Below are 24,777 nucleotides of genomic sequence, written 5' to 3'. Positions count from 1 at the left end.
TGTAGCCTACAACAGTTAAAACAGTTTAAATGCTTACAAAAACTATTTTAAAAGTGCAAACAGTAAGTACAATAAACAGCTGAAATAGGCTTTTTAGTATCAAATAAATGCTAGAAATTGAGCATTTAGGCGGAATTAGCAATTTCTAGCAAGAACTCAGGAGTGATGGATCCATTTGAAAATAAATCACATATCTATTTTCCGAGAGCAATAGATATTTTGTTGGATAAAATATGGTGCATTCTGGAAACACAATTGATGGAATCTATCACAACTAATCCACCTTCTTCGTAAGGCTTCATAAAACTTGTTTGCCTATTGCCCAATGGACTGTTCAACAACAATCTTTCCCCTGTAGTTACATTTGAAAATTTGTGTTTACTCAGGCATGCCATACGCATCATTATATCGTCTTTGCATAAATTCTCAAAAAGCCCTATATCTGGATGAAGAGGAGGATTCTAAGTACTTTTTTCTCTGCAAAATAGTCTCAAAATTCTGCAGTGGGTGGTCATGAAACAGAATGGCCAAATTAAGATTTCTAATAAAGCATTTTAAATCATTACAGACAAAGGCTATTCCAACATGGTCTGAAGGTACAAAGTTAAATCCTTTCAGGAACAAATTGTAATACGGTAGGGTAAAACATGAAATGCTGACAGTACCTTGTGGGGAGCAATCGAATGTGCTCGGTAACAATATGCCCTGAAAGTTTTTTTCAAATCTGTATCTCTCTCCTTCCTGTTCTACCTCCTGTTTGTATCTGTTGCATAATAGTGTTTCTTCCCTGCTAATCTTTGTGAACGATGTGGAAAATTCTCTCGCAAAGAGGCTTCCTATGCAAAGTCTTTGCATTCATGACCAATGCTGCCATGAATCTCATCCAGTGCATATGACCCTTCAAAATCATTAGTGTGCTTCATGCTGAATGATGTAGGTAATGGATAGAGCATCTTTTTAAAGTAATCATTGTCATTTCTGGATAACTTCTCATCCTTTCTACCTTACTGATAACCGTTATTATCAATATTTTGAAACAAGTTGTTAAATTTGACCTGAGTAAGATGGAAAAAACAGGTAATTGGTAATAGACATCATCAATTTATTAATGCCTTGGCATAAGCTGACAATTCTCCTTGCATTATCTTTAATTAGTGATAACACAATTCAACCCATTTGTCACATAAAGTCTAATAGCTCATGGTGTAAAATGGAATTTTGTTTGACACCATTGGGGTATTTCCTAATAAGCAGCCCCCTAGGATCATGCTGACGCTGCACACTTTCTTCCAGGATGAAGTTGTCCAATTGTAATGACTCGAATTTAAACAGTTTCTTCTCAAGTGTATCCATTTCTTGTTGAATAGTCACATATGAATGTAGTGCAACCATCTGCCTGAACAGGCGATCTAACTAATGTTCCACCAAGTTGGCATTCAATTTGTGGAAATATTGACTCCCTCAGTATTTCTTGTTTGTCCTGAAGCAGTCGCTTCTGGAATGGTAGATATAGCAATTTCTTTCTGACAGTATTTCTGAGTTATGACTTGAGTCAGATGCTGAATCAATAAGGTCATAGTTGATAACATGCAGTAATGGTCTGGAAAACAACAACTAATAAAACCAAACACAAACCAACCCAGGAATCACAAAGTGCAAAACGGTGCCAGTTAAAATACCAAAAGCACTAGGTGAAGTCAACAGAACAATTCATCCTGCCATCAGATTTTAATATAAAAGAAAAATACAACTTCCAACCATTTCGAGCAGAGCTGAAGATCGCCTGACAGCTAATGACACTCTTTTGCTGAGCAGTTAATTCCTTTTGGGGAAAAACTTCCATACCTTAATTTTTTGACATAAAGGTAACTTTTTCTGTACAATTACTACTTTCAAGACAAGAAAAAGCTTTCATGACAACTGAGAGAAGGAGAACAGAACCCTGAAAAGGTCAATGGTAGGAAACTAAAAATAAGTTCTCACCCTGGCAAGAAAACCAAGCAAAAATAACAGGGATGGGAGGGATGGAGCAGCGACTGCATTCATTCAAACATCTATGATTATGGTAAATTTATTTACAAAGCTGTGTTATGCTCATCATTTGGTCACTACTGCTGTAGCCTTAGCAACATGTGTAGACTACCACAGCTTATACTAAGTGGGAGGAGGCAGGATGAGGGTCCAGGAGCCCCTAGAGAATGCACCTAGTAAAGCCTGCCCTAGACTGGAGAAGGAATCTAGTTTGTAGTGCTTTGTAAAGGTATGCACATAGGACCAAGTTGCTGCTTCTAGAACACGTCTATAATCAAACTATTTCCAAAAAGCCATAGATGAAGCCAAGGACCTGGTACAGTAGGCCTTGACCCTGCCCGGAATTGCCTTATTCTGGTGGGTATAACAAAAGGTAATAGCATGAGACTACTTGGTGATTGTCTACTTTGACACAGGTTGTTTTTTTCTTCTTACCTTCCTATGAAATAAATAACTGTTCAGAGTTTTTGAATGTTTTAGTTTTGTCAAGATAATATCTGACATTCCTGTGGACATATGGAGTATGGGGATCCTTTATCCTTCATTTTAAGCTCTGGAAAGAAGATTAGGAGATGGACAGCTTGGCTCAAAGTAAACCCTGATACCACTTTAGGCATAAAGGAAGAATTAGTACTTAAGGAAACAGTATCCTGTATTAATGCATGTAACAGTATTCATGTTGTGGAAAAATAATGGATAAGATAATACTGGATAAGTCATTGTCAGAACTGGATAGGTTGGGACTTGAAACCATATATCAGCATGCATATGTTGAAAATAGATCTATTATCACCTGTAACATGATGTTCTATAACAATATAATAACAGCTATGAATGAAAAATTGTGCTGTGGTGTAATTTATATAGATTTAACTTCAGCATTTGACAGGGTCATACACAAAACACTGATCAATAAATTAGTACAACTAGGTATTGATGTACTGTTGATAAGATGGATAGCTGCATGGCTTACAAATAGGACATGGCAAGTATCACATACCAACTGGACAAGTGAAATCATTAGTTACAGTCAAGGTGTCCCACAGGGCTCTGTCCTAGGACCTTACTTGTTTAGATCGTATCTTTCAGACCTTAGTTTTTCATCTGAGATGTTCTACAGTCTATATGCTGATAACCTGAAATTGGGTAAACTGATTGCAAGTGTTACTGATAAGGCATGTCTGCAAAATAATTTGACTAAACTGACCATTTGGGCACAGGAGAATAATATGTTGCTAAATACATCAAAAAATAAGCATATGAGATTTGGGAGACATAAACTGAAAGATGAATATTTAATACAGCACACAGTGATTGAAACTGTATACTCATTTAATGACCTGGGTATATGGGTAGATTCAGCTATGACTTTTTCTAATCATATCAACCAATTGGCTAATGATAGTTATAGAACTATAGGTTGTACAAAAAGATTTATAAAGACTAGGAAATCAAACATAATGAAGTCATGATTTGTTAGTTATATTAGACCCAAACTTGAGTATGGAATAACAATATGGAAACCCTATAGGAAAACAAGCATGAATAAACTGGAAAGAGTACAGCGGAAATATACCAAGGGCATCCATGGATGTGAAAATCTAAGTTACTATGAAAGACTAAAATATCTGAACTTGTACAGTGTCTCTTACAGATATTTAAGAGGAGATCTTGTTCAGGTATATAGGGCATTTAGGGACAACTTCTTCTGGGAATGTTTGGGGTTATCAAAAAGTACTAGAGAATCATCAGATAACCCATGCAGAAGATTCTATGGGAATGAGAAGTGTACTAATTGAATCTCTGACAGAGTAGCTGATGCTTGGAACAGACTACCAAATTACATTAAAGCAAGTACTAATTTAGATATTTTTAAGAACAGTCTGGATACATATTATGGGAACAAGTGTTTTGGTATATTAGCAAGCTAGAAGGGCATTAATGCCTGTGTTTGAAACATTTGTATGTATGTATGTATGTATGTATCTTTGTGGAAAATGAGGTAGGGATGATCTTACAGTGCCAAGAACCTGCAACTCATACATTCTTTTTGTGAAGTCAAGAGCAATCAGGAAAACTGTTTTCCATGTCAAGAACCTCAAAGCAGCCTGATCAGATGGTTCAAATGCAGCATGAGTTAATTCTTCTAAAGAGAATTAAGATCTCAAGGAGGAGCCACCTGCTTTCTAGGAGGTTTGGCATGCATCACCCATTTCAAAAATATTTTGACATGAGAATGCGCTGAAAGGGGAGGATCCAAGGGCAGACATGCTTAAGTGCCTGAAAAAAGAACCTTGAGAGAGCAGTAAAAAGGGAACTTGATAATAACTCGCACAACTATTGTAAAACCAGAAAAATGCTCACCTTAAAAAGGTCCTGGTTCTTGTCTTGGCAACAGCTAGAAAATCTTTTCCATTTGCTAATATATGATTTTGTAGCAGCAGGTTTTCTTGCCCCTTTTAATACCTGCTGTAAGTCTTGTCTTCAGAAAATAGGTGCCTAAAAGGTACTAAGACTGTATCACCCAGGCAGTAAGTTGAAGTTGTTTTAACTTGGGATGTACTAAACACCTCTGTCCTGTCTGAGTAGGTCCAGTTTGTGAAGAAGATTGTGGTTAATTACCAATGGCCATTTCCAAAAGAAGGGAGAACCACTGTTGCCTAGGCCAGAAGGGTGTCACCACAATGATCTTTACAGAGACTTTCTGAATCTTCTGGGTGAAAAGGCATACAGGAACATTTCTGTCTACGGAAAAGAGAATTGATCTGTTTTCCAGGCCTTCTTGCATGGAGTTTTGCAGCAAAATTTCACCAAATGATCGCTGTGAGTGGAGGCAAATACATCTATCTGAGGTGCTTCTCTACAGCTGGAATAGTTCCTGGAAGATGCCCATCTCTCTCCCCGATTCAGTTTCCATTCCTGAGAGACTGTTCATGTCCTGCTCAGCTTGTCTGCCACAAAACTTTGCTCTTACAGAGATACCTGTAAGAGTAACATAGTGCAGAAAAGCTAAAACCCAGGCTTACCAGAGGGTAAGATCTGGTGTTCCTCACACCGTTTATGTCCTACACTACTGTGTGTTGTCTATAACCCTTCACTGGCATCTCTTTTATGCTTATGAGTTTTGGTCTTTTTTTTTTCCTTCCTTGTTCTCAGCACCCTGATCCTTTACACTCATAGGCACTGCTCTCCGAGTAAAGTCTGATGTGTTTATAGTTACAGATTGTGCTGGAGGTGGATGGGAAAATGAAAGACCTGGATTCAGATAAATCTGGTCTCTCCACTAAAGAAATTCCCTTTTCACAAATCCCAAAACATGAATCTGGAATGTTAGGGGATGTTGATTTTAGGACAATATTGATTTAGGTACCACTGAATTTTTCTCTTGTGGTCTCTGGCTAAAGGAATCTTGAGAATTGCAGATGCCATGAATCAGAGAATCCTGGAAAAGTCCCTTGCTGACGCCTTTGTTTCTGTGGAAAAACTTAGGAACAGATCTAGACATAGATGCACTTTTTTTTTCCTGTGGAAGACAAGCTCTTTGAACTGAGGTATCTATGAGTCACCATGGAAAAACAATCATGTGAGAAGCAGTTAAACAAGGTTTTTTCATGTTGTCCTGAAACTTCAGTCTGTGTAGGAAACCTCTCACTGAAGTGAGAGCCTGACACTTTCAAAAAGACTCTGCAAAGATATACAAGTAGTCTGAGTAAGGAATACATTTGAATACTTTGTAGTCTGCAGTAGGCTATCAGCGGAGCTAAACACTTTTTAAATAACATTGGGGACGAGAATAACTCAAAGCATAATGAAGAGAACTGAAAGTGTGATCCAGACAGAAAATCTTGAGAAATGTTTGAAACCTGGTGCTATACAAATGCGATAAGCAACTTTTAAATCTAGGTTCACTAAAAAAAAAATTAAATGGGAAATGACAGGTAACAGGTTGTGAATAGAGAACATTCTCAACTTTGGGACATCCTCAAAGTGATTTAGAAAGGAAAGATCTAGGACAGATCTCGATAAGGCTTCTTTCTTTGGCACCAGAAACATTCTTGAATAAAAAAACCTTCTCTCCGAGAAGGAAGGACAGCTTCTGTCACCCCCTAGGTTAACAAATACTGAACGACAGGAGAGGAAAAAAGAAGTCTGATATGAAAAGGAGGGAGAGATTGCTACTACCATTTGTATTCCCCATGAATCACTCTTGGAACCTTTTTGTCTGACTTTTGCCAAAGAGAAAAACAGAGGGCCAAATTTTGGGGAAGAATTAGAGGCTTGCCAATGTGGGAAGGGGGAGATGGATTTTATACATACTCATTAAGAATTATTATATTGCCCTTGTTTTGGGGGGTCTATATTATATCCTCGAACACTTAAAAAATCGAACGCTGATTGATCTAACTTATTTTCGCGAAACTGCAAAATATCAAAGCAGCAGAAACTCAAATTTATTCCTAGGGAAAGAATTAGGTTGTCCGTTTCTGTTGCTTCGGTATTTTCAGTGTTATGGTGGAAAGTTACTGGTCGGATTCAGGTAAGTGTGCAATTGTGTGGATGTGAGTGTTAGGGTGATTTAGGTGAGTTAGGGTTAGGGCTCAGGTTAGGTGTGTGTGCGATTGAGTGGACATGAGGGTTAGGGAAGATTTAAGTGAGTTAGGGTTAGGGAGCGAGTGAGGTGAGTGTGTGATAGCGACGGACCTCAAAGATAGGGTTTGGGTTAAGGTAAGTGGGTAGTTAGTGGTGTGTGCATAGTTTAGCGTAGGGTTAGGTATCAGATTTTAGGTGTATGTGTGTGGATTTCTGCTTGTTTGGTGTGCTTGTATTGTGAGTATGTGTTTTGGATCAGCGATTTTTTTTTCCCTGGGAAAAAATCGTTGATCTGACAGTTCGAGATTGTAAGTTTTTGCTTAAATTAGGTCGATCAATCAGCGTTCGCTTTTTTAAGCGTTCGTTGATATAATATAGACCCATTTTGGGGGGGGACTCCTCCTTTCTTTTTGGAGCTTAAGTGTCATTGCTTTTTAAAAATCTGATTATCAGCAGCTATATCTGCTTATTTTACTTTTTGAAAAATTGTAAAATGTTACAGAGGTAGCTGAAAAACCCTTAACAAATATGAGGAAGGAAGGCTGGAAAATCTGAAAAACTCCATGAGTCAGCTTTCCTTTCTCAGCAGATGGTCCAAATACAACTTATCTATCTAAGGGAGAAAGTACAGCTGTGTAAGTTGCACAGTAGATACGTAAATTCCTCATTGCTGCAGTAGCCTTTTAGGTATGAGTTGTATCCTGCCTAGGAAACAGACATGGCTACAGTAAAGTCACCCATCTGGGATGAAACAATTTATTAGTCTGCTGAAGGGGCAAAGGATGCTTGGACTTTCTTTTTTGTAAGAACCAAGGGGCAAGTAGATTCTCCCACAGTGAAGCCGAAAGGATCCCTGAATACCAGAGAAACCTGGTAGCAGTAGTTGGTATAGTAAAGTATTAAATAAGCACATTTTTCTTTCAAAAACACAGTGAAAAGCACTTTAAACACTTAACTCAGCCCCCAAAGGTAATTTAACGCATTTTTTAGACCGGAAAAGCTAGTTTTAACAACTTTTTCCTTAAAAGTAATGCTCTTCATAAAGAAGTGACTAAAAGTCACGTGACACTATAAAAATACTTTTTTCCTACATTAAAAGTAGAAGTTCTACAGAAGTAGTTAACTTTCTGTCAAAAAAATAAGGTGTGGAAGTTTCTTCCCCAGAGGGAATTAACTCCCCAGCAAAAGAGTAGCATTAGCTGTGGATCCTTGAAAGCCCACAAGAGTGTCCTTCTGTGGCAGGAAAGCTCGGAAGGGCTTGCCACTCAAACAATTCTTCTTCTTCAGCTCTGTTTGAACTGGTTAATGATTTGGACATGTGGAAAGTGCCCTTAACATTTGAAAGCTGGCTGGTTGTTATATCCTTATCAAGATACAATCCATATAGCCAAGGTTGCCTCAGAAGTGATCAAATAATGAACATACACCACTCCTTTAGAAAGAAACATTACAGTTAGAATTAAAAACCTGCAGTAAAAATATTGAAAGGTCTACTGTCAGAAAACAGCCTTTAGCGATACCTTTCGCCTCTGCATCTGCAAAACGAAATAACACCGAGTGTGTTACAGTATGAATATAACTGTTCTGAACACTAAGATGCCTGGAATGCAGGGGGTAAAGATTACTACTGCGAAAAGAATCAAAGTGGCAGCCATGGATTAAATGGATAATGCTTTTTTTTTTTGCAGATAACAGCCTGAGTTTATCATTCAACACAACAAGCATACATGCTGGGGAACATTTTTCCCAGATTATCAACCCTACTGATTGCAATTTAAATTTAAACCCTAAAAGACCTTTGCAGTAAAGGAACTGAGCAAAGTTTAAAAAATAATTTACCTATTCTAGAATTTGCTAGCTGAGCTGTGAGCTGGTCAGGCTTTAATGTTGGAACACCATTCAGTTCATGTTGTCATGTTGTATAACTAACAGTATAAATATTAAGCAGGAAACATTACTACTGCTCTCAAATACATTCTATATTTATGTTTGCCATCATATCTGCAGAAGTCAAACTTTTAAGTATAATAGTATGCAATATGAGTGCATGAACCCCCTGAGACTGGACATCACAAATGATTTTGTTTAAACTTTAAACAGTTAATCAAAGGTCAACCATGTCTGGGGAAATGAACTATCAAGAACTCAGTCTGGGTAGAAGACAATTTGGGCACTTTGCCAAGGAAAACTATAGTCTAGTTACAGGTCTGCCATATTTGCCACACTGACTCAGAGATTGTCAGAAATCAAACTGTAACAAGGTCATTTCATTAGAGGCTGCAGAAACATGTATCCACCCCTCAGACTGCCTGTTCAAAATCCCCAGAATCTGTTTCTCAAACTTTAAAATGTCTTCTAGACTTGGACAATCTTTATGCCATGTTTCATAGTTTCATAGTATAGTACTAGGCTATCTGCCCTAGGGCATTTATAAGCCTAGCCAAAGTGTATGTGGCTTTCGCCACCCCATGTAATGATACAAAAGTGTACAATTTAAATTAAATTTAGTTTACTGTGCCTCTATCTAGCAATGACACAGAGATAACCCCCGGGGTAAACCTACGATCACCCATCCATTCATCCAGATTTCTCTTGAAGAGAGTCAGTGAGGGGCTCTGCCTAACATGGACAGGTATCCTGTTCCAGAGTGCAGGAAGCCTCTGGGTTATGAATCTGTCCCTCCAGCATGTCCTATTCATATTTGTGCTGAGGTTTAGATCTTTAGCTCTCGTGGCTCTGATGGATTTGGATTTTTTGAGGTGGAGCATGTCCATTAATTCTGAATTGGACATGGCCTTGTACGTAAGGCACAGATCATCTCTGAGCAGGCGGTATGTAACTGAATAGAGCTGGAGCTTTTTCAGTCTGGCAGCATATGACATATGCTGGAGACCCTTGATCCTCTTGGTAAGGTACTTCTGGGGTCTCTCCAGCTGCTGCAGGTGCCGGGTGAGGTACATACCAAATGGGGCATTGTACTCAATCATAGGCCTGATAAGGGAGGAATATAAAGGTACAATGACATCCTTTGATCTGGATGTGAATCCCTTCATGATAAGGTGGGCAAGGTAGAAGTTCTTTCTAACCACTTTGGCGACGTGGGTGTCAAATGAGAGGTCACTGTCAACTTGGGTCCCCAGGTTTCTGATTACTTTTTCCATACTTAATGGATTACCACCTATGTGGTAATTTGTGGGTACTTTGTTTTTTCCAAAGGGGATGACTATACATTTTTTGGCATTTAGTTTAAGGCCATGACTCTGGCACCAGTCATCTGTTTCTGTGAGGCCCTTCTGGAGGATGCATGTGTCAGCTGGTGTGTCGACTATGGCGCCTAGTTTGCAATCGTCTGCGAACTTTGTCAGCCACAACCCCCCTATGTTTTCCTGCACATCTGAAAAATAAATGCCGAACAAGAGGGGTCCCAAGGCAGAGCCCTGTGGGACTCCACTTGTGACTGGCTTAGAGTGTGACATAGCTCCAGCTATTCTGACTTTGTGGGTTCTGTCCTTTAGCCAGTTTGCAACCCATCTTGTGACAAACGGGTTTACATTTAAGCTGTTGAGCTTGTTTATGATGCCTGAGTGGTGTATTGTGGCGAAGGCTTTTGCCAGATCCAGGTAGGCTGTATGAACTGTTTTACCTTCATCGATGGCTCTAGTGACTGTTTCAAAAAGGTCCACCAGGTTTAAAAGACAGGATTTGCCTTTTACAAAGCCGAACTGGGTAGGGTCAATCGTATGTAGGTCCCCGATGTCTTTGTTTATGAGTTCCATAATGATCCTTTCCATAGCTTTGCAGACCAGGCTGGTCAAGCTTATGGGGCGGTAGTTTCCAGGGTCTGTAGAGGTGCCACCTTTGTGGAGTGGGACCACTGTAGCTGTACGCCAGTGTTCAGGGACGTATCCTGTAGCAAGGCTAAGATTAAATAGCGTTCTTATGTGCGGGTTTAGCTCCTCTAGGAGTTCACGTAGCACGCAACCCGGGACACCGTCAGGTCCCATGGATGCTGTATTTTTAGCTCTGCTGAGGGCAGCTCTCACCTGGACATCTGAGATTTCAGGGAGGTTGCATTCAACTGAGATATTTATTTCGTCTTTTGGGGGAGAGGGAGGGGAGAACTTTGCACTGAACCGGTCTGTCAGTATGTTGGCAATATCTGTGGGTTCAGTGTATTTTTTGCCGTTATGAACTAACTCTGCGCATATCTGAGGGTTTCCGCCCAGGTTTCTAACATGACTGAAGAAGGCCTTGTGATTATCTTTAGTGTCCTTAGCGATTTTTCTCTCGAAGTTGGCCTTTGATGATTTTATTAGCGAACGTAGTTTTTTGCTAGTGCTGATCAGGGATGCCTTCCCTTTATGGGATTTTGCTCTGTCTTGCAGATTCCTTTGATAAAGTTTCTGTGTGGGTTTAGTGGTCTGTAAGCTTAGCAGCTCTTTAATGTTTCCCTGGTGGTCTTCTCAACAGGTTTTCAGGAAGGTCATCAAGAAAAAAATCCATCTCATTTCCCACACAGCCCAGTTTCAGCTACAAATGACATATCATCTCGAGATGCAAGGAGCATGGATGTTACTGCACATATCCCACACAAACTCAAAACTTACCACTTTGAAGCATCATGCTTGAGTCTGCAATATGCTTTGTGAACCAGTCTAGAACTTCCAAGTCGTTTGACACAATTCTTGTTTTTAACTTGTATTAAAATGGTTGACTGAAGATAAGCTAATTAATTTTAATCAGTGCCTATGGAAAGCTGCACTTTTACCAGCCTACATGCATTTTATATATGTATATATATATATATATATACATATATATATATATATATATATATATATATATATATATATATATATATATATATATATATCTATATCAATCATCATCTTCTTTTGGCTGTTCCTGTTAGGGGTCGCCACAGCAGATCATCTGTTTCCATTTCTTCCTGTCCTCTGCATCTTGCTCTGTCACACCAACCACCTGTATGTCTTCTCTCACCACATCCATAAACTTTGTCTTAGGCCTTCCTCTTTTCCTGTTACCTGGTAGCTTCATCCTTAGCATCTTTTTCCCAATATACTCAGCATCCCTCCTCAGCACATGTCCAAACCCATGTAATCTTGCCTCTCTGGCTTTGTCTCCAAACCTTCCAACCTGGGCTGACCCTCTAATATACTTATTCCTAATCATGTCCACCCTCGTCACACCCAGTGCAAATCTCAACATCTTTAACTCTTCCACATCCAGCTCTAACTCCTGCCTTTTTGTCAATGCCACTGTCTCCAACCCATATAACATAGCTGGTCTCACTACCCTCTTGTAGACCTTCCATTTCACTCTTACTAGTACTCGTCTGTCACAAATCACTCCTGACACTCTTCTCCATCCACTCCATCCTGCCTGTACTCTCTTCTTCACCTCTCTTCCACACTCACCATTACTCTGAACTACTGATCCCAAGTATTTAAACTCATCCACCTTCGACACCTCTACTCCTTGCATCCTCACCATTCCTCTATCCTCCCTCTCATTCACACACATATATTCTGTCTTAGTCCTGCTGACCTTCATTCCTCTTCTCTCTAGAGCATATCTCCATCTCTCCAGGGTCTCCTCCACCTGTTTCCTACTCTCACTACAGATCACAACGTCATCTGCAAACATCCCAAGAAAGCAGTGCTGGTACTTAAAAATAAACAAATATAAATAGCAGAATAACAGAACACGCTATGGAGTACAGACAGGAAAAATGCCTAGCTAAATCCTTTTACTTTTGCAATAATAATACTCAACACACTGAAAGCATTAACACTAATATTATGCTACACACACATTCCATTTTAATGCAAATTTTCACAAACCACATTTTGCATCTACACAAATAATACAAATATTTGTGTTTAGACTGACTGACTTCAGCTTTCAAGTGGCTACAAGCAATTCCTTTCTAAATACTAGCTTTTTAAAATAGTTACAGAAATATGAAAATGATTCACATCTACAGCAGCATCAATCTCTCTCTCCCTCACAAGGCTTCTTCTTCTTTCGGCTTTTCCCAGTTAGGGATCGCCACAGCAGATCATCTGTCCGCCCAGGATTGGCAGTGGAGTTTTACAGTGTCGAGCTGCCAGCCCGGCACCCAACCTTCCACAGAAGGCACACACATGCACACACTCACACCTAGGGCCAATTTAGAGTGTCCAATTCACCTACTGCATGTCTTTGGGGTGTAGGAGGAAACCGGAGCACCCGGAGGAAACCCACGCGACCACAGGGAGGACATGCAGACTCCGCACAGAAGGCACCCCAGCCGAGAATCGAACCGGAGAACCTCTTACTGTGAGGTGGCAATGCTAACCACTGCACCACTGTGGCCGCCGTCTCTCTCCCTCACAAGGCATATGCGTTAAATTATCACTGATGTTCTTCTTAGGCATTATCTAAGGGGAAGTCATCTGGCTTTTAGTAATATTAATGCAACTATAAAACGACTGAAGACCTTCCTATTGGCTAACTAGCTACATATCCAGCAATCTCAGTGGTCTACATATGATCAGTGCCAGTACATTTTTCTTCTATCTTTCAACAAGGCACTCAAACAAAATGTGATACTTCTTAATTATCTGCAATATGCTTATATGAAAATATGTAAAACAACTGAAAAAATATGGCTAGTACCTCTAGCATAATTTAACCTAGATAAACATTCTTGGCAATATTCTGTTTCTCATAACCTAACTTTTCATGTGTTGCCTGACATATATTTCTATGTCACTTCAATAGAAAAGCCAGATACAAAGAATAGAGAGATACTGGTCTCAAACAGTAGATAAATTAAACCAGTGATGAAAGTGAAAATGAGCACACAGAAACAGAATTTCTGTATTAATTTTACAACATGAAAGGTATTTCTTTAGTTCCTTCCAGTACTACTTTAAATGAAGTTTTTAGGTTGCAGCCTTAAATTCGGTGTGTATCATTACACGTAACTTGTTTATGCAGTTTTACTAGACAATACCAGTGTGCAGAATGATGTCTTACTTCAATAAGTCTTCAGTATGAGGCTTTTAATCAGGAATTCTCCACGTTTGCCAAAGTGTACTTCTTGTAGCACTTTTTAAAGCTTAATTTTTAAGTATAAAGTATAAACAATGTTCTAATCCTCTTGGAAATCAACTTAATGGAAAAGAAGTTAAGTGATAACCATTTTAGCAGTCTGAATGGTAGTAAGTATCTTGAGCTGCATTTCATTTGGTCACCCTTCTGTAAGTTGCTTTACTGATATCATTATTCAGTACATTTAATGTCACATATAAATCCTATAAACTAAAAATGGAAAACAGTAGCATACTCTAAGTGATCTAAGACTGAGAAACACTAGAAAATATGATGATGTGCAAGTAACTATTCTAAACGGTGACCAAAAATACGGGAATGCTGAAGCTTATCTTACCTCCAACATAGACTATCTTCTTCCACCAGTGAGATTCCAGCACCTTGTCATGTTGATAGAAACCCTTATCAAGCATAAAGTTAATCATTAAGACAGCAGTAGCTCGCAGCAGAAAGGGGCTGCCACCAGACAGAGAGCAGACAGAGGCCATGATTACAGAGGCATAGCAGCATGGCAGTCCACGGTACATAAAAGGGATACCTACAAAGAAAAAAATAAGCCTTTTAACAGGAACTACTTAGTTAATATTAGCATGGTTATAACTGCAGGACTGGTTACCATTCTCTTGTTAAGCCTTCTGATCAAACAAGTTTGTTTACCTAGTCAACCCCCCACCGATAAAACCACTTCAGTGTCTCTCACCAAATTATATGCTTCCACTGTAACACCAACCTTTGTTTTAAGTATGTTCTGTTGCAAAAGTTTGAAGAAAGTTGCAAATATCTAACTTTCTAGTGGCTGAAGCTGAATGCAACAATTTATTTATTTGACATTTGTTAACTGGGAGTGTCCAACTGAGTGAGCTATTTTTCAGAGGCCCGGGAAGAAAAACTCCACAGAAACACGAATAAATAACAGGAGTATTCTGGAGTATTTCTCACCGGGCCTCCGCTGAAAACAGGATCTGTGGAACCTAGTCGGACTTTCCCGGTCAACAAATGTTAAATAAAAATAAAATAAAAAAGAGTACATAGCATATAAAAATTACTACTCTAATAAAGAATTACATATGTGTCAGCACAGTAAAGTAAGTCAAACATTTTATTTCCTTGAAGCTCAAAATACTATAACTACACTTTAGTGGCAAAAATTCTGGCATTAGCTAAGTTTAGTAGGTCATTCTAGAGAGTGCTCCATAAGTGGATTACAAGTACAGATAACATAAATTGATTTCTTGGGACAGAGGGTTAGCAGTTAGTAAGCAAACAGTAAAATGAGAAAGATATGGTAATTAGTGGGATGGAAGGCAGTTTGCAGAAGATAAAACTGAGACTGAGCAGTGAAGCATTTTCATATAGTTATTTTTTACTGTTATCCAGGCTTGTCACTGCTGGACACTGCACAATGACAGACTGTAGTCCATTGAGAAAAAACTCTCAACAGTCCAACAGTGACTTTTAAGTGGTTCATACACATTACTTTATACAAAAAAAGGGAAACATTCTGAAACGGGACTTAGAACAATACTATACACAGATTCAAATAAGACTGAGGATACCATGACTTAATCAAAGGGGAAAAATATACTCAGGACACTATTTTTTCACATTCCACAGTGGTTAGATAATGTTTCTAAGATTCCTATAGGCATATGTACAGTAAAATCAAGGCCCACAAAGAATGCAGTTGATGTGTATACAATCGTGGTCACAGGTAAAATGAAAGAAATGATGAAGGCAGCAGTGGTACTGATTTGTGAGACATCAGACACAAAATTCAAAGGCTGACAAACACTGAAACAATAAGAAAAGGCACAGAATATCACAAAGGAGTAGTGAAGCCAAAGGCTGTACAGGCCCGAGGAAGAGAAACAATGGAAACTGAACAGAAAAGGTAATAAAACATGCACAACAACAGTAGTGAGGACAGAAGGGTAACAGCCATACAAACATGAATATAAAGTCATGCTTGAAACATTACCATTATAAACAGTAAATGTACTGTATAATTAAAAGAAACTGATTTTGAATATTGGAAATATAGTGATGATGCATACTGCAGCTGTTAAGATGAGTTTTGTCAATATTTTTTTTTCTATCTGTTTCGCTTACTAACATCTGGAAAGCTGTGAAAAACGATCAGGTCTTGTAAGACCAAGGACTGCACAGCAAGATGGCACTGTAAGTGAATGAGCTTGCAGACAAACAGAATCTGTTAGTACTTCAGCCTGTTACTGAGTTCCTGCAATCCTACTACCTTGACGTCAGTGGGTAGAAGGTACCAAACTTTCTGCAAATCAGGCTGTATTACTGTAAGTCTTTTCAAGATATCTGTAGCTATGTCATCACAGGTCATCCAGTATAACACTTCAGTGTAACAGCTTTGGTTCAAGGATGTCGTGCAGTACATCAGTTTCTCAACCATAGAAGAAAAAAGTCTATAAAAGCACATGTAGGGTCCTGGTATGTACAGAGGGAGAAAAAGTTTGAGTTACTGTTTTCCACAAAGAATTACAAAATATCACTGACACAGCTGCCCAACTGTGAGTTAGACGCATGACGAACTGCTATGGCAAAATAATTAACTCTTTACAGTAACAATACTGTTTTTCTTACAAATTTACAGTTACCATGAAAGCACTACTCTTTTAACATTCAAAACTTATCACACCCAAGAGATCGATACATGTTTCAAAAGTTTGACTATTCATGTCATATCCAATGAAAAAAGGCAAAAACTATACATGCATATTTTTTATATATATATATATATATATACATACATACATATATTGTATATATATGTATATATATATATATATATATATATATATATATATATATATATATATATATATATATAGTACATATATATATATATATATATAGATATATATATATATATATATATATATATATATATATATATATATATATATATATGTATAAACAAAAACTGAAAGGAAAACCTAGCCAAGCTATAGTTTTCACTGTGTGATACCTTAAACCTCTTGTAATAGAGGACAATGGTACATATGCAAATGACCCTTAAGGACATCAAGTGTTTCAGCTATATGGCTTCTGAATGTCTGTGACTTTCTACTTTTTCTTTTTAAGTCTTTGTGGATACATTCAGGCCAATAAAGCCAAACTATAGACTTAAAGAGAAAAAGTAAAAAGTCATGGACATTCAGAAACCATGTAGCTGAAATCATTGATTTCCTTAAGGGGTCATTTCCATATATCCCATGGGCCTCTATTACAGGAGGTTTAAGGTATCACACAGTGAAAACTCTAGCTTGGCTATGTCTTTCTTGTAGTTTTTACTAATTGGTTTGTCTGTGTGACTTTTTTACTTTTTGTTTTAATTATATATATAAACGTACACACACACAAACATTTTATATATATATATATATATATATATATATATATATATATATATATATATATATATATATATATATATGTATGTATGTGTGTGTGTGTGTGTGTGTATCACTAATGTTCGGTTGGACATCTGCTAGATGAAAGGTAAGACTGTTGATTTAAACATGTTTGCTAGTATGAGTTAATGTGAATGTGCTCAAATGCTCAGTGTGTGTGTTTTCGTGCAGTGTGTGCAACTTTTGTTGAATTTAGTCAAATATAATTTTGAGTAAGTAGAGTTGTGTCTGAGTGCTGCCTGTGTTGGAAGGAGGAAGATTTACTGTGGAAAGTGTTATTTTTTGTCTAATACCAAAAACTTTGGATAAACTGAAACTTCCATTATTGGGTAGGCGGCAGAGAGTGTTAGTAATTTACAGCCTGAGTAAGGACAAGGAAAGGGGATAGATTTAGTGTAGATGATGTTTAATGGTGTTTGTGATGGGATGGGGTTATGTGCAAGTGTTTATAGATTTTAAAGTAAGGGCTACGGAAGGGGTATTGTGCATTTGTGGTGATATATGTTGTCTGCTTCAAAAGTGTCTTGTGCAGTGACAGTGTTATGGAAAGGGTTTTTCTAAGGTAAAATGTATGATTGGGGCTGGGGCAGGGTTAGCAGTAGCAAACATTAATAAGGTGGTGTGGGTTGAACAAAATATGGTGTGTGATGGAGTGAAGAAAATAAAAACACAGGATTCTCTACCTTGCTTCTAACAGTTATTTGCATAATAACTCCTTGCATCTGGCTTCCTTCAAAGTTCTAGGCTCAGAGGTTCTTTGCACAGCCTTTCACTTACATTTTATTACCCTTGGCTTGTTTCCTGAGACAGGAAAAGCAAGTAGTTACATTTTATGCTTTAAAAACCTCAGTTTCTCCTTTGTTTTACATACACAGAGAAAAGCCACAAGGTATGTTTCTATGCCACAGAAATAAGCATACAGCAGATTACACTGTGCTTAAATAATAGACTTGCACATGTACTAATAGCAGGAACTAAGAAATAAAATAAAGTCACATTTTAAAATTAGTTTAGTTTTTCAACACTGGCACATAAAAACACTGGGGTTCACAGCCCCTCCTTATGCTACCACTGTTAATTGCTTTTAGACACTATGTTAGGAACTTTGCAATTGAACTTCTATTTGTATTACTTTATGCACTCTAAACACAGTAATATTCATATGCCAAATGTAAAAAGAATGAAATCTTTCTTGGAGCCTTTCTCCCCGGGTCTCCGCTGAAAACGGGCTTCTGGCCCAGTCGGACACTACCTGGTTATCAAATGAAAATAAATAAATAAATAATCTTTTAAGGCCTGCATTGATGATTTGGTGGAGACTCGCTGCATTTGATATTTCTGAGGGCTTCTCAGGCATCTTCAGTTGGGTGGACATAGATGAAGAACGATAGACTTTTTTGAGAAGACTTAGTGGGGATGGGCTCCTGTGGTCTCTCTGCTCTTTGCAAGAGTATAACAGGCGTCAGGCAGAAGATTGTAAGGCCAAGGATATGCATTCTGTCATTAGTGGTGGAACCCAGGGTTCAGTGCTTAGGCCATTCCTCATGGCATTTAATTCTTGGGAGGTCAGAGCTAATGTTAAAGGTTTATGGCTGACCGAGTTTGCAAATGATTGTAAACCTGGTGCCATCATATGATATCCAGGACATCATGATTGCACAAAAGGGCTTTTCCCAAACAAAAAGCTAGTATCATAACCATGGACTAAAACTAAATGCTAAAAATGTACAGCAGTCTCCTTCATTAAGCACGACGTTCCTTGTAGATATCACATCAACAATACAACCTTGAAAACTGTATGTACCTGGGAATCTGTGTGGACAACAAACTGTCCTTCAATTACCATGTATCCTCTGTTGTAAAAATGTCCTTTTCCATTGAGGAACCTATTAGTAAAGGTATGGTGTATAGGTTCAGGGATGTGATCATTTCACATCATAGAGTAAAATGCTCACTTCAGTATGTACCTGTCTAAAACACTTAACACAGCCTGAATGACCACATTTTCTCACCAAGAAAATTGAGGGCCTAAATCATAAAAATTACAGTAACAATCTCAAAACCTTGTTCCTCTTCTTGGTATCATACGGGGTACTAAGCATCAATCTCTAGCCTCGGATACAGAGCCTCAATGGACCCTATCCTCTCAGTTCTACTGCACAGTCCAATGGTAGTATGCACATACACTCAAGAGATCTTAATCTCCTCTACAACATAAACAGAACATACCGGAGGGATAGACATGTATCACAGAAAATACCACTTCTTTGGAATAGTCTTCCTCTCCACATAAAGTAAAGTAATTTCTTAACTCTGTTCAAACATAATCTGGATGAATGGATGGGTGGGAAACTGTAAATTCACCTCTGGTTTAGCACCTCATCCCTTATGGATAGACATAACATGTAAATGGTCTGTCCGATTTTGTAGAATTCATTCTTAAATTACAAGTACTAAAACTTTCATGGGAATGCAAGGCTAGGTTTCTAGGCTTAACAGTCTTTTCAGATAAACAGCCTTTTAAGTACCTATGAACCTATCAACCTAATAATTTCTGTGAGACTTCCGATATCAGCTAAAAATGTTTATACATACATACAACTATTTCAAGCATGGGCATTAATGTCCTTCTAGCTTGCTAATATACCAAAACACTTGTTCCCATAATAAGTGTCCAGGCTGTTCCTAAAAATATCTAAACTAGTACTTGCTTTAATATAATTTGGTAGACTGTTCCATGCATCAGCTACTCAGTCAGAGAACCAGTTAGTACACTTCTCATTCCTATAGAATCTTCTACACAGGTTGTCTGATGATTCTCTAGTTCTTTTTTGATAACCCCCAAACATTCCCAGAGGTAGTTGTCTCTAAAAGCCCTATATACCTGAATAAGATCTCCTCTTAGATATCTGTAAGAGACACTGCACAAGTTCAGATATTTTAGTCTTTTATAATAACTTAAATTTTCACATCCATGGATGCCATTAGTATATCTCTGCTTTACTCTTTCCAGTTTGCTCATGCTTGTTTTCTTATGGGGTTTCCATATTGTTACTCTATACTCAAGTTTGGGACTAATGTAACTAACAAACAATGACTTCATTATTTTTGATTTCCTAGACTATATAAATCTTTTTGTACAGCATATTTATTTGACCTAGTGAATAATAGATGTAAAGGTACTGTAAGTTCTTGCTGAAGTGTTCTCAGGTCATTGTTACTAATTCCGTCTCTTCCCTCTGCTTCGTTTGGATCCAGTTTGTGCAGTTCTTTTTCAATATAATCTAATTTGATTCTAGTATCTGGAGTTACCTGGATGTCACTCGGACAACTTATCGCCCCTTTTGTGGAGCCAAACTGTTTTGCATAAGATTTTGTGAATATATCTATAATCTGTTGTGTCGGAGAATAAATTTTAGAATCTGCACACAGTTTATCAATTTGTGTGTCATTACTCCTTCAACATGTTATGTATCTGTGACGCCCGTGCACTGGCCCAGCAATCAAAAAGCCTCAATCTTCACCACTAACACCAGAGAGGGGCGTCCATATAGGGAAAGGATAATAAATACACACACACACATACACAGCAAAGTACAATTTCCCTTAACAGCACACAGAGATCACAGTCAGTCTAGGGCTGGTTTCTCCCTTTCTCTCCAGATCCCCAATAAGACTCTCCACCAGACCTCCCAACCATCCCAAATTACTTCGTTTTTACCGAGTTTTGGGGTCCCAATAATGGGGTACCACTCCCGAGTGACATCCCTTCATTTAAGATTTCTAATTTTTACACTTTTCAAGCTGACGTCATCACATGCACAATGACATCAGCTCAGTCAGCTTGACAGAATTAAGCTCAAGGGACCTGCATGGGAGCAAGTCTGTTTGAATACTGGGACTGCCGTTGGGTCTGGGCAGAAAGCAGAGTTCGTTATGGATTTGGATTTATTTAAGCCATTTCACACAGAACTGCAGAGTGAGCCAGATAGACGGGTCAGCTTGCTTCTCTGAATGACAATATCTGGAGCTGCTTTAAGGTACCTAAGTGTGTGTGTGTGTGTGTGTGTGTGTGTGTGTGTGTGTGTGTGTGTGTGTGTGTGTGTGTGTTCATATGTGTATGTGTGAAAATGTCCCCACTGAATGGAGGCTAGAAAGGCTCAAACCCTGTACCTTGGGTACAAGGTAAAGAGAGCTTAAAGTTCCTAGCCACCGCCACTTGTGAATTTATTCCTCATAGTTTTGTTCTGTTCCTCATTAAATCTGTGGTTTTAAGGATTGTTGTTGCAAAGCACTGAATGATTGATTGAATTCACTAAACAATGATAGGCATTTGAATTTCAAACTTCATATTCTTCAGAAAATAAATGGTAACACAAAACCTTTTATTCTAGCAATTTTCTAAGTTAATAAGATCGGCTGTATTCCCCCATTATTGGCTTTGTCCGGGTTTTTTGTGCTAAGACAATGAGAGCTATGGTGAGAAATGAGAAATTAATTTACTAAATGATAGCCATTTAAGTTTCAGTCTGTCTTTCAAGAAGCTGATGATTTGGCATAGGGGTATGTTGTTTTGACTGTAGTGCACAGGGTCCTGGGTTCAAGTCTTGGCAGTGAAATGCATGGTGGTAACATGTTTTATTCTAGCAACTTTCCAAAATTATACAAGCAATGATTAAAATGTGTCTCGGTTTTTGCCCTTTTGTTCTCCCACCCAAAAAAAAACTGAAATGAAAATAAGTGCAAGAAGCCTATGGCTTACACTACTGTCACTCTATTTATATATTTACACTTTCCTGATGGAAATGTTCTTAATTGGGCAGTTTTGTCATTATTGGTTCATGCATTTTGTTTCATTGCCTACTGGAAAAATGTTTAAACTATAAATTTAAAATTCACTCTAACTTAAGTCTAACAAGTGTGCTGTATTATACAAGGAATATAATTTAATAAAGTCCGGAAGTTGTATCAAAGAACGCATGTATGTTTCTTGTTTTGTGTGCAAGGGACCTATGATTTGAAAACAGCTCAAAGGTAATTTTTATCCACCACTGGACAGATGCATTTTCTTTGGATGTGGTGTGGGTTTCAATGCTGTTTCAATGAATGTGAGTTTCAAGGGCAGAGAAGTTTTAATGCCAAGTCTATTTTCATTGTAAGACAATATTGCTTTGTTTAGCAGATACCTATTCATGTTTGTGCATTGTGCTATAAAATGTAAAAATAAAATCCAAATAATCATTGTGGAAGTAAATCAGTATGTACACATTAGTGTTTATGGTAAATGGGGTGAAACAGCCAGGTAATGGGACATTGGAATAGCTGCAGGGGGACTCTGGTGCCATATTTTGGTTGTCTGTTCTTCAGTTTGCATTTGAAATGTGTTATCCCACAATTCCATTGGAGTGGGTGGGGCTATGTAATTATGTTCGCAACTTTTACATTAATCAGCGTACAGATTTGTACCTATTTTTCATGGGCCTTGTCCAGATTTTTGATGATTCCAAGTTGAGAGGTATGCTCCCCACTGGCACAGCTATAGGGTCCAGATCTCAGCCTAGTGGGCAAGCTAAAACCTCCAGCACCCTTTCTGTCCAACCAGTGCTTTGAGTCCCTGCCCAAGCAGTTGACACACACACACACACTTTGAGATAAGAGGTTATACAACCACACAGACACTCCTAGGGAAGGCTGGCACAAGTTCTCCAGCTGTGCCCCTTTTACCCAGACTATATGGTAGAAATCACTGCCACCACCCAGCTAATATTTATCAGCTACTCAAAGGCCCTTAAAAGGGTGTCCAATTATTACTGTGCAATATTATTATCCAAATGGTAAGTGCAACCAAACAGTCAAGACTTATTTGGAGTGACCTGGTAAAGTATCACTATATACATGCAATGTACTCTTAGAGCTTAAATTATCTCTATGCAAAACAGCCACAGTTGAAAGATTTAAAAATATTTAATAATAAATAATAAAAACACAAGACAATACTTTTTACTACGCAGTGCTAGTCAAGAGTTCAGAGATCACAGAGAAATGTTTAATATAGTAGAAAAGTTCTGACATCACAGAAAAACAAACTAGTCTAATCATCCTGTTTTCTAGCTATATCTAAGAGAATATGTTGTGTCTTTCGGCTTTTCCCAGTTAGGGATCACCACAGCGGAACTCCAGTCCGCTAATGGTTGGCAGTAGATTTTTACGTGCTGAGTTGCCAGCCCTGACGCACAACCTTCAACAAAGGTACACCCATTCACGCATGTCTTCACACAGAAGACACTTTAGCTGAGAATTGAACAGGACAATGTCTTACTGTGAGGCGACAACGCTACCACAGCACCACCACCGCAGTATATATCTAAGAGAATATACAGTTCTAAAATCCTAGTTACATATAGAGCAAGACAGTGCTGGTGATATTGGATGTTCTCAAGACAAATGCTCTCATGCTCTCATTCTTTCTTTCCTTAAATTGATAACACAGTACCACTGATTCATTTCAGATTACATCATTTCTTTCTGATTCCCGGCTAACAGAACTCAGAGGTTAATGACCCATTTGATCTTCCAGCTGGTCAGGAACCAGAGCAATAAAATAAATTATACCTGCAAATTCTAGCAATTAACTCTGGCCTCAAAACAATAGGAAGAATTCCTTCATCCAGACATATCGGCTCCGAATTTTGACATCAAAGACATTCATAAAATACTTGAGTTAGCTTTCTTACAGCAGAGTGCAGTGTTGTTACATTTTTGCAGTTCAATATCCAATGCAATCTTTTCACATTTATGAGAACAAGCCTGTGGCTTACATTAACATTTACAAATGATAGAATTATCTACAAAATTCTATCTGGCTAGGTGGCAGAAGTAGTAGAGGGTTGTCAGTGTACATGAGGCAGTTACTACACTGTCTCAGGATGCCCATATCAACCAGACTGGCAGGACAAAACATAGGAAACTGTCCATCCATTGGCTTGCTCACAGATCTGGACTCCTTACTTTTATTTTTATTTGACTAACAGCATGAACAGCAAATATACAAATCTTAAAAATATAGTAACAAAGGCCCAGTTCAACAAAGTGAATGAAGTATGATGAACAGCACTATAACTTCACCAAGATGAAGAAGAAGAAGAAGAAGAAGAAGAAAAGTTAAAGCACAGCTGCCTGAAGATCTGAACAAAGAACTGTAGCTTCCTGTCACAAACTGATAACTTTCTTCACCTCAGGAATTCAAAACCTCCACCGTGTGCAGTGGGAGATGCCCATAGAGAAAGAGTGACAAAAATAATGGAAGCTGGCCTCTTTAAGGCCACCACTGGACAATCAGAGTAAGTGTTGGCTTTTTTCCTACTGAAACTTTACAAGAAATCGAATAAACAGCATTTGGACAAAAATAAATACAGCCTGTGAATATAGGTGAAGGCTGCCAGCCTAGCCAGATATAATTTTGTAGATAATTCTGTCATTTGTAACTGTTAATGTTAATGTAAGCCACAGGAAGAAGAAGAACATTTATGAGCATAATAGGAAATCTTTTTATAGATACTGTGGTTCCCCTCTTCGAAACACAAACTTTTAACAA

At 38.2% G+C, this 24,777-nt stretch overlaps 1 protein-coding gene across 1 annotated transcript in view; it reads right to left on the bottom strand.

The window, feature by feature from the left end:
• Window positions 1–24,777, bottom strand: part of TMEM269 (transmembrane protein 269) — a 713,721-nt gene that overhangs the window by 238,091 nt on the left and 450,853 nt on the right. The window contains exon 6 of the mRNA XM_044063247.1: window positions 14,078–14,278. Within this exon, the coding sequence (XP_043919182.1) occupies window positions 14,078–14,278 (201 nt within the window). The remainder of the gene's footprint in view (window positions 1–14,077; window positions 14,279–24,777) is intronic.

The sequence above is a fragment of the Protopterus annectens genome, chromosome 2.part1 (genome assembly GCF_019279795.1).
Source record: "Protopterus annectens isolate FY-2018-M chromosome 2.part1, PAN1.0, whole genome shotgun sequence".
NCBI classification, from domain to species: domain Eukaryota; kingdom Metazoa; phylum Chordata; order Ceratodontiformes; family Protopteridae; genus Protopterus; species Protopterus annectens.
This window is presented reverse-complemented; position numbering and strand designations above follow the sequence as displayed.